Consider the following 11903-nt stretch of genomic DNA (forward strand, 5'->3'; position numbering starts at 1 on the left):
AAAGTAATTATTTTCTAGGTATCTTTGCAATTCCTTTTCTTAAACACTAACAAATGAGTCAAAAATCTAATCACCCATGTGGTTCCCTCACTGGCATAACAGAGCTAGAGGTTCAGTGTTATTGTTTATTTTCTTGTCCACATGGAGACACAACCAAAGAATAACTATTCCACTTCAGAGATATAATAGTAAACTTGATTCATTAAATTTTACTAATGTTCCTTATTATTGACACTGCTATCACTGATATTTTCTGTGCATTTCTAGGAAGATTTAAGGATAGAGAAAGAAAGTCATCACCCAGGGTGAGCTATGATTTGCTTACTACTATTAGGACCTGGAGATACGATAAGCAGAATTTTAAAGATGGCTATACAAAATTCCTATCCTCTGCTTATTCAAACATTCATCAAAGTACTCTTGAAAAAAAATTTTCATATGTTTTCATTTTCAGAGGTTGACCTTAAGTAGGAAGGTTAACCAGATGGGCGTGACCCTAAAAAATGAGAACTTTAAAAGAAAGACTTTTCCTTAAAGAGAACAGTAGAGTAAATCAGAGAGATTAGAAAGCCAAGTAGGATTCAAAGTGCCATTGTTGACGTTTGAGGATGGAAGGTACCATGAAGTGAGGGATGGGTGTGTCCTCTAGAAGATATGCAGGACCCTAGGCTGACAACCAGGAATTAAAAACCTCAGTCCTGAAACCACAGGAACACATTTTTCCAGCCATCTAAATGAGTTTGAGTGTGGGTTGATTCCATATCCCCAAGTAAAAGCTCAGCCAATGACACCTGCATGTCAGTCTGGTAAATTCCCAAGTAGAGAACTCAGGCAAATCATGTGGACCTTTGCCCAAGAGAACTGTTAGATAATTAAGGGGTGTAATTTAAGACAAGAGTTTTGTTCAAATTTTTGTGAGGTTGTAATAAAAAATTATTCTTGATGTAAAGCATTGGAACAAATTCCACTTTAGTCTGGTTCACAGTAATGTAATTATGAGGGAGTGTTTCTAGAATGTCAAAACAAAAATTCAATTTTTAAATGTCACTGGTTTGTGGCACTCGATGCTTAATGGTTAAGATTTTCAGTTTTGTGGGTATTCAGTGTCTGATCAAAGTTATGAATAGTTTTCCTCCCTAGGGCTAAAGAAAATTAACACATACTTTTTATTATTGGACAGATATTGGTGCCATAGTTTTAGATTGAATCAAGAATAGAAATGAAAAGTTGTACCCCATTTGTGTATAATGAATCAAAATGCAGTCTGTACAAATAAAATAATTAATTAAAAAGAAAGTATTTATATACCTTAAGTGATATACTTAGAGGAGTATTCTCTAATTGTTACATTATAGAAATTTTGGATTTAACTCCAGTGTCTATAAACAATGTCACACAACAAATGATGTGGAGTGATAAGGAAAAAAATCCAGATAATTTAGGTATTGAAATTGATTGAAAGAGAAAGATAATTGAAAAAATAGAGTATTTTTAAATGTTTGAGATGTACTGATAATTATCTGATTTTAACTATAATATATTAATTCAGAAATAGATTATGCAGTGGTGGAAAAGTTTGATATTAAACTATTATTGCAAGGTTGTACAGAATCATGTATCAGTCCACACTGTAGGTGAAAAGGTGTGTGTACTAATTTAAAGGCAATGTAGTGACATTTATTAAAATGTAAAATAATAATATTTGCAAATTCTACTTTATGTATTTTTACATGTACACAAAATTATTTATGTTTAAGCAAGGATATTTTGCAGTTTTGGTGTTCAGTGCAAAATATATACATTTCTGTAAAGGCATTATGTATAGTTTTCAGAATCAGTAGAGTTGTGTTGGTTTGGAAATATCATCAAGAAATATTTTAAAATGAAATGAGCCAGGTTACCAATAGTTAGTAGTTAGTATCACTCGTACTCTAAATGCCTGCTTTCATGTATACATATACATACAAATGCAGTGGATATATGTACATTCAAGTAGCACATATCTATTTGTGTACAGAAGGAGAATTTACTTATATACAAGTTTTTGTTTCTCAGAGAAAATATTATAAAGATATACAATAAGACATTTTCAGTGAGTAGAACTTAGTGTTTTGCAGCTGAAAGGAAGTTCAACCTTTATAGATATCCTTTTGTTGTGTTTCAGCTTTAAATCAGTTTCCTGTATTATTGTTATACATTTTTTAAAAGCTCAACTCATCTTATGAAGTATTCCTTATTTCCTAGTGTGGTTACCATATCATCTTTATTTTCCATTTATATATATATATTTTCTAACAGGCACAGAAATATACCAAGTAACCAATCAGATGAGCAAAAATATAAAATGAATTGACAGATATTTAAATGATTCAAAACAGGAGTTATCTGTATTATTGTTGGATATAATTATGTACATAATGGGATTATAAGAAATATTTCCCCACAAAGCCACTGTAATTTTCAAACACTTTTATTATTTTTCTTCATGCTCTTTAACAAAATAGGAGAAAACGTGTTAGTAAAAAATAAAAAAAGAAATAGAAGAGTTTAATGAAAAACATCTAACTCTTAGCTAAATATCTAATGTTCAATCTTAAAATTTTCTTTATTGTATACTTAATTTGAAATTAGCAAATTCCTAACACTTGCTAGTTACAACTGATTCTTAAGAATATCTGTAAAACTGGTTCTATCATTTAGTTTTGCTCTTTCTGTATAGTTATCAGTTTATTCCTGATCTGATGTTCCTTAAATTATTAAATTTTCATCATAACATTTTGAGTTGCATTTCGTGTAATCATAACAGCTTTCGAAATGCAATTTGAAAGTGTCAGGTTAAGCTTTGTTTCTGAGTAAAGCAGAAAAAATTATTTTGCTGTAGTTGGCATCATAATGCTAGCTAGCCATTATCTGAAATCACACGAGACTCCCGATGGGCAAACGAGGTAGACACATGTAGGCTTGAGGAGTTCTGCTCAGGTTGATAGGGTTTCCGTCCAACCGAATGTCCTCTAGTGCCTTCCGAATGTACGTCAGATTTTTAACATTGCAGAAAGTATCTTCATGCATCTCCAGAATGTTATTATTCTAAAACAATGAACATAAATAAGACAAGATATTGTATATCATTAGTACTGATTCATATCATTGTCTATTTAGCTTCACCCTTGTTTTTATTCTGTTCCTTCCCTCAATAAAAAACTACTTATTTTTCAATTATTATATGCCAAGCACTTTCTAAGGGAAGGGGATGAATCAAACAACAAAGGAGACATATCTTGCCCTCATGAAATTTAGACTTTTTAAAAAGGAAAATATAAGTAGGTAAGAGATCAATTTTTTAAATAACAGTCATTTACAAAATGATGAACACTATGAAGAAAGGAGAAAAAGCTATCCTAAGAAGTAGCAATGGAACTGAGAATAGAATAACTAGAAGACATAGGAGGAACCAAGGGAAGGAAATTCAGGGCAAGAGAATATGATATTCAAAGTCCTGAGGAGGCAGCACGGAATGTTATTCTCTGCATTTGAACTTCAAGTCAGCTGGGCTGAAGGTAAGTGAAGAAGTGGGAAAGCAAATACCAGGAAGATGCTTAAGGCCCAGGACTGACTTTTTAAAAATAGTTTTATTGAATGTATTTCACATGCTGTACACTTAAAATGTGCACTTCTCTGGTTTTTAATATATTCACAAAGTTGTACAATCACCACTTCAAACTAACTTAAAAACATTTTCATGATTTAAAAATAAATCTTCTATATATAAATAAATCTTATATATCTATTCATACATATATATTTATCCATACATATGTGATTGGATGTTTCTTGGAAAATCTTCACAAATAGCTATATCCATGTGTTTTGATTATTATATATTTACTCAGAATTGCTACTTACTCTTTAGTCAATTCTGTCTTTTTATGAGATTGTCCATTTTATTGATCCACTCTATTGGCATTCATAGTTGTTCATAGTGTTTCCTGTTATTGCTATTCTGCTTCTGTAAGGTTGGTAGCAGTGTCTCCTTTTACATTCCTGACTTTAATAATTTGAGATGTTTTTCTTGGTAATTATAGTTGATAATGTGTCTTGCTGATGTCAAGGAGTCAATTTTTAGTTTTGTTTTCTTTCTCTATTATTTTTCTGTTGTATATTTATTCCTGCTCTAATTTTTGTTATTTTCATCTTTTTGGATCAATTTCCTCTACTTATTCCAGTGTCTTCAGATAGAAGACTAGATTATAAATTCAAGATTTTTTTTAATAGTCATTTAAAGCTAAACATTTCCTCTATGCACTGCTTTAACTCCATTCCATAAGTTCTCATATGCTCTGTTTATATTTTTATTTTCTCAATGTTTTTCTAACTTCCTGGGGATTTCTTTTATGAACCATTGGTTAAGGAAAGTGTTGTTTCATACTCACATGTCTGTGAAATTCTAGTTTTCTGTGAGATTGATTTTTAATGTAATTCTTTGGAATCAGAAAATGTACTTTGTGCTATTTTAATTCTTTTGAATTCGTTGAGAGCCATTTTGTGGTCTCTTAGTTTTTCTATCCCAGGACACGTTCCTTGTGCATATTAAAAGAATGCATGTTGTTATTGTGAGGTGGAATGTTCTGTAAACAACTGTTAATCAAATTGGTTTGCAGTGTTGTTTAAGTCTTCCATTTACTACTAATCTTCTAGCTAGCTGTCTATCCATTGTTGAAAGTAGAATATTGAAGTTTCCATTTGTGACTTCATTTCTGATAGATTCTGTTTCATGAACTTTAGGGTTCTTTTGCTAGATGAATGTGTGGTTCATTATAACTTCTTAGTGGATTGACCCCTTTGTGTTATAAAGTGTTCATGAGTAAAAATACAGATTTAGTGCTTGTTAGTTCTACTGTTCCCTTTGATAGGTGAGAGACATGTTGTAAGTAAAAACTGTGCCTCACATTTAAGTTTTGATCATGTACCAATAACTGTAGTGTTCACTTTATAAACTTTATCTTATTTAATCCACCCAGCTTTCCTACACAGTGTGTTATCTCCATTTCAAATGAGAGAACTCAGGGGCAGAAAGGTTCAGATATTAGATAGTACTGGTACTTGAAATTCAACCCAGAGAATATGTTTTTGCCAGAACCTTCACTTTTAATTACTATGCTTTCAGTTGATAAAAAATTTTCGATTGTATCAAAAAGATAATTTCTTTATATGAGTATTGAAAGCACATATAGGTTGGAGATAAGAGTAATCTAAATTAAAAACAGCTGTATTCTGGATGTTGGTGAAGTAGTCTTGACAGTAAAATATTTTAAAATGTGTACTTACTACCTTCCAAAACTTAGAATGTGAAAGGAAAGCCAATTACTTTAAAAATTCATATCATCTTGTACAGATGAGCACACTATGTTCAAATATAACATCAGAGATTTAATTACTTTATAGGGTCAGTTCTATCCCTGACAATAGCAATAAAATTTGATTCATAACTGGAAAATATAATCCAAAATTTCTTTTAAGACTTCCCTTAAAAATCCTCCCTTTTGTCACAAATAAGGCAAGAACTCTTAATTACAGAAACATACACCCTCCAAAGGGAAGGAAAGTGCATCCATCCAGAAACAGAATGAGGGTGAGAAAGAATATACATTAAAGGATATTGATTATGGAAGAAAATGATAAGATAAACTCACAAAAGAGAAAAGTACAGAAGACCAAGACATATGCTCAAACACCATAAAATGTGGAAAGATTATGAGTATATATGTATGTATATATTATATCTACATAACAGATAATATACTATATATAAAATAGATAACATATATTAATAGAAATAAAAGAAAGACACACAATAAATATTCATAGAATCCATAGAGAAAAACATAAGAACAAGAGACTTGTTCTTGCATAGCAAAATCACTTCTGTGGTCTGTACTTTTTGTGCTAAAAGTTTATAATATTAGACTATGATGTTTACTTGAGCATTTAATGGATGTCTTCTCTGCACATTTATCCTATGGAACAGATGAAATTATTAGAGATTATTGATTGCACTGTAGAGCAAAAGTTTTTCACATCTGAAAAGAAATAATTTATCTTTCTTTTTTCAATAACCAAAAATGTTTCATTTCAGCACATTTTAATCATTTGGGTAAAACGAAATATATTTAGAAGCTATTAGATCATAATGTTTTGAAAATGTGTTTTCACTCATCCCTTCAAAGATAAAATACAACTTAATGGGATTAAAATAACCCAAACTTTCAAATATGTTGGTTAAAAATGAAAGACAAGAACCAACTCTATTTTATTTATGCAGAAAAATGGAGGATTGTGATTTCTGAGTACATGGGAATGCCTGAGGATTGAATTTAATTAAATACATTGAACTTAAAAGCTAAAATTGACACTTTTCATGAAAAACAGAAGTCAGGTTCAATTTTTCTTTCTCCCTTTTCTCCTCCACTTCTAATCCTTATACAATTGTTCATCAGGGGAGGCTATATATATATATATTTTTTTTTTTTCTTTTTCTTTTTAAGAAATACTGTGTTGATGGTTTGGGTGGCACATACTTATCCAAGCTACTTGGGAGATTGAGGTAGGATGATAGCAAGTTCAAGGCTAGTCTCAGCAACTTAATGAGACCCTGTCTCAAAGTTTAAAATAATTGGCTGAGCATGGTGGCACACCTCTATAATCCCAGTGACTCAGAAGGATGAGGCAGGAGGATCATGAGTTCAAAGCCAGCCTCAGCAAAAGTAAGGTGCTAAGCAACTCAGTGAGGCCCTATCTCTAAATAAAATACAAAATAGGGCTGGGGGTGTGGCTCAGTGGTCAAGTGTCCCTGAGTTCAATCCCCGGTACTCCCCACTGTCCCGCAAAAAATTAAAATGACAACAACAGGCTGGGATGTAGCTCATTGATAAAATGCCCCTGGGTTCAAGCTTCAGTACTGGGAAAAGAAGAGGAGGAGGAGGAGCAGCAGCAGCAGTAGCAGTACTCAGAAATCAAGTGGGATAGATAGGTCCACGGACATATGAATACTTTGTGTTCAGATATAGAGCACACTTTTTTCTAAGTGCCCTCTCTAGAAAAACCAGAAAAAAGTCATCACAGTGTGTCAACAGGCCATTTTAGACAGCTTTCTGTGTCCTGTCTTCCTTCTGTTTGGTTTTGTTCTCCCTGGAGCTTTGGGGCTCACCTTCCTGTCAGAAGCCTACCTGGAGATGAAGGGCTCGCAGGTTTTCTGGGAGTGGCAGAGGAATGTGGTCCAAGTTGTTATCAGTGAGGTAGAGATGGTGGAGCTCATACATATCCTGTGAACAGCCCAAACGAAGGGACGTAATAGACATTAGTGGTGCCGCAGTTTACCCTTCGTTCCCTCTCCAGCAATTGTTGGTAAAATGGCATGTGCCCATCTAGACCTTGTTAGCTGAGGTAGTAGAAAATCCAGTCAAATTTTGGAAAAACTGGCTGTGAGCAAAGGTTTCTTTATGAAAATTGAAAGTGTTTCTCTATCTCTAGGAAGAACCTCCCTCTGTTGCCTAATTTTCTCAATTTAAGCAAGACAGCAATTCCCATAGAACATGTTCTATGGTGAAACTTGGAAACACAACAAGACATTTCTTGATTTTATAAGCATGGAGAAATAGAATTTCTAACACAAGTCCAAAACTTAGATAATAATTCATCTACCCTGGCCAAACACTCTCAAAGAGCTGACTCACCACCTCACAGGTCAACTGGTTTAGGCTCTTATAGAAGTAAAATGGCTATTAATTGACAGCAAATAAGATGAAAAGATAAAAGTTTTTCATATGAAACCTAAAAACTTACTTTAAATGCTTCTTGCTTGATCCCTTTCCTTCCAAGTCTATTGTTGCTGATATCAATAAATGTTAAAGTGGTTGGCAGTTCCGGGAGCTGCCTTATTCTGTTGTCTCGCAGGACAAGCTCTCGCAGTTGAGGTAGCTTTCGGAATGCATCTTCATCAATCTCAGATATTAAATTTGATGTGAGATCAATCCTTTTTAAATCAGCTAGATGAAAAAAATGAAGGAAATCATCAAATTATCTTGAATATGATTTACCTCATGTAAAATATGAATATAAAATTTCCCACATAATAAAAATGTGAATATGAATTTGATTAGTAATAGTTAAGGACATAATTATCTCTCTAGTTATTTTATAAAACTTGTTTGTTTCCTTCAAACACAATGTGCATTCATGCACTTCTAAGAAATTTTAACTTTAGAAATGAAATTGGCATTTTGTATTTAAAGTAATTGGTCTATTCTCTATAGTCTTCAGAAACTTTGGATTTACTACCTTTTTTTTTTTTTTTTTTTTGAGGAAGGTACTGGGGGCTGAACTCAGGGGCACTCAACCCCTGAGCTACATTCAGCTCTATTTTATATTTATTTAGAGATAGAGTTTACTATTGATAGTGTTTTTCTCAGTGAAGAGTAAAATTTTCTAATAGCCAAATACAGGCATAGAAAAAGAAATCTTCAAGTGATTAAAATGTTTTACAATGACAAGTACTGAAATTCTCAGTTGGCAACAGCTATAAAGTCAGAATTTTGGCTTACATTTATCAATCACAAAACTACTATGCTTTAATGGAAGCTTTTCCAAAACCACCAAATCTTTGTAAATACATGGCCATGACATTTTATTCTTTTAATGTCATAATGAAATACATTCTAGCACATAAATATGGTTATTCATGATTTATATTTAGTTGAAAGTGGCTCACTTGAAAATATTAGCTATATAGTTTTATAATAGCCATTAGTTAGTCATTCTTCTTATCATTATTAAAGCAAACTCTCAAATATTTAAAATAGGAAAAAGTAATGGACTTATGAGTCATATTTCATTGTCCATGCTAAGATTTTACATTGTCAAAATATCAGGCAAGTGTGTAAAGAAAAGAAGAACATTAATGCTGTCATCCATACTGAGGCTTGCAAAGTCATTTTTGTTGATCTTTTTAATTCTGTTAAAGCGGGAGTAGAAATAGGCAGTCTTCCTGGGCAGTGGAGGAATGGCATCCAGTTCATGGTCATCACAGTACACAGTGGTGCTTATACAGGTACACAGAAGGCAGGTCGGAAAGTCTAAAACAAAGAGGTAAATAATTATAGGAAAGTAACAAATATTTTTTCCTATGAAATAAGATGGTTAGGGATATTTGGTAAACAAGGTTGGAATCTCACACAGACCATCCTGTTCCATTTTATATTCTCTCTTTCAGTTTTCTCATAAAGGGGATATTAAATACATGAATTAAAGCTGCCCCAACATATTTAAAGTGTATTTTAAATTATAGAGTATTTAAAGAGTATTTTAAATTATAGTGAATTTTATACTTGTTAGAAATTCTGTTTTCAAACTGTAAAGATTATGTTTTTACAAAGTTAAAATTAATATTTGAGTTAGAGTTTGGATTCAATATTTAAGCATCCTGCTGAAACAAATGTGCTGCAAGAAAAAAGATATAGTAACTGATATTTATTCATTCAGCACATATTATTGAATCTTTTTTATGTCAGTGGCACTGTGCTAACAGTGAAGCAGTGGTAAGCACAGACACAGTTCTATTTTATATCTGCTATGTGGAGATGAATGCTAATCATGCAAACAAGCAAGATTATAATGGTGATGAATGGGGTGAAATACACGAGCAAAATCTAGGGTGGTTTGGCCAAGTGGGGAGTAATGGAAGGAGGTCTTGGAGGGATGGTAATTGACTTGAGATCTGCAGGAACAGAAGGAATTGACTATGTAGGTAGGGAGGGAAGAGTGTGCCCAGCAGAGGAAGCAGCATGTGCCAAGTCCCTTCACTTTGGTCCATGTGGGCACAGCTTAAATAACAGGGGAATAGGTAGGCCATACTGTGCAGGAGGCTTGTAGGATGTGCTGCAGGTTTTATTCCTTATCCTAAGGGTGATCAGGGGCATTATGCAAACTGATTTGCATGTTTAGAAGTCATTCTACTTGAAGGTATGGTGGAAGACTGAAAGACAGCAGGTGGAAGAGTGAAGAGGAGTTGTGTTCTCAACAAAACATAATGGTAGCCTAGCAGGGTGTCTGTTGGGAAGGAAACAGACCCAAAGATGGTGAGGCTGTGCTATATCTCAACACATTGACCTCTCTCTCTCTCTCTCTCTCTCTCTCTCTCTCTCTCTCTCTCACACACACACACACACACACACACACACACACACACATGCACACACACAGTTTCCCCTCCTTCCTCTATTTGTTTAATAGCTATGTAGTGAATGTCGGAGCTTCTTGAGGACATAGAGAAGCTGTCACAAGCAGGAAGGATGAAACTTGGGGAAGGGCACTGTATGGAGGCTAAGTGGACAGAGTTTGAAGATAAATGAAATCATCCACAGTCCAAGTCTACTGAGATGTCAGGTAAGTTAAGGACTGAGAATTGTTCTTGAATTCGATGAGAGACTTTAGAAAATATGTGGAGTGGTGGGGTTGGAAAGAAGATTACAGTCCATTCAGGAGGAAGTTGGAAGGAAGAAAAAAGTCATAACAAATGTAGATGATGCTTTTGATGTGTGTGGTGGTATAGAATCAGGACTGAAAGTAGATGTAAGATATGTTTGTGTGCTTCTTCAGATGAAGAGAGGTGACTAAAGTGGGAGGGACTAGAAGGAAAGGATCCAGAGGAGCAGAGGTCCTGAGGGAGAAGTGGGAAATGGAATTGAAAGTAGAGTGGGAAGGTCTCACATGCCACATGTGGGAGGATGAACAGGACCTTGCTTCTGTGTGAAGCACAGGGAGGTAGGCTACACAGATGTTGACATGAAAGTTATAAATCTGCTGATAGAAAGCCCATGGAGTGCTGCCTAGGAGACTGCATTTTCAGTAAGAGGTGAAGTTATCTGATGAACTGGAGGCCTTTGGGGAGATGGAGAAGAGTTGTAAGATTTGAGATGAATGGAGTAAGTGGAAAAGCCATGACAGAGACCAGCAGAGGAAAGTGATGAAAGAAACCTCCTGCAGTTGCTGAGGGACTAATTTATTTTGATTTACCTGGTACTGTCCTGGTTTAAGCACTGAAAATCACTTTTAGGATTCCAAATACCCAGACTTAAATGAGATATTTAGTTAGTGTAGGTGAAAGATCCATTTGTGGTTGGTGATCAAGAACTAATAATGCACCTACTAAAGGTAGAAAAACCTCTTATTATAACCATAGGAATAAAAAACATTTTAAGAATGGAAAGTCAGAACAAATTCATTCAAGGGGGAGCTGTGAAATAGTTGATGCTTGCTAATTTCTCCAGTCATTATACATGAACATTTTCCACTCACCACAAAATTTTTTAAAGTAAGGCATTTGATTATTCTTTATTTTCTTGGTCTTGCTAATTTAGTAATAAATACTGAGGATAATTCACATATAGTCACACTAGTTATAACTTAATTTTGGTTTCTCCACTCACAGTTTGAGCCTATATGGATTTAAAATATTCTTGCAGAAATTATTAACTAAAAATATATTTAGATTTTTATGTTCTAAATATTCACAAACTGTTTTACTTTGATTAATTTATACTTTTTCTCTCAATATTAAGATGTAAATTAAAGTTTATTATTCATTCTTACACTACTAGAGGAAAAAATAAGGGAAAAAAATCTTTGATTTATTGGTATTGTTGCAAAACCAACATTATTTAACCTTGACTTAAGTTTCTTGAAAGAAGAGGCATTATACTTTTGTGTTGTTGCTGGCTCAGCTAAAAATCCCCAGGTACAGGTATGGATCCCGTAGAGTCAACTTTTGAAAGATCTGAATGTATCTGAATTTACACAGTAGATAATCTTCTAAGGTAACTTAATTTTCATATCTTTGGGTGCTTTCTGTT

The 11903-nt window shown here is 33.7% G+C and overlaps 1 protein-coding gene across 1 annotated transcript in view; it reads right to left on the minus strand.

Annotated features, from left to right (window-relative positions):
* Window positions 1-2696: 2696 nt before the first annotated feature.
* The window catches only part of Epyc (epiphycan), a 31053-nt gene continuing 21846 nt past the window's right edge, over window positions 2697-11903 (minus strand). The window contains exons 3-6 of the mRNA XM_047550437.1: window positions 8970-9128; window positions 7840-8042; window positions 7224-7319; window positions 2697-3087 (exon numbers count right to left, since the gene is read on the minus strand). Coding sequence (XP_047406393.1) covers window positions 2917-3087; window positions 7224-7319; window positions 7840-8042; window positions 8970-9128 — 629 coding nt within the window. The 3' untranslated portion in view covers window positions 2697-2916. The remainder of the gene's footprint in view (window positions 3088-7223; window positions 7320-7839; window positions 8043-8969; window positions 9129-11903) is intronic.

The sequence above is a fragment of the Sciurus carolinensis genome, chromosome 4 (genome assembly GCF_902686445.1).
Source record: "Sciurus carolinensis chromosome 4, mSciCar1.2, whole genome shotgun sequence".
NCBI classification, from domain to species: Eukaryota; Metazoa; Chordata; class Mammalia; order Rodentia; family Sciuridae; genus Sciurus; species Sciurus carolinensis.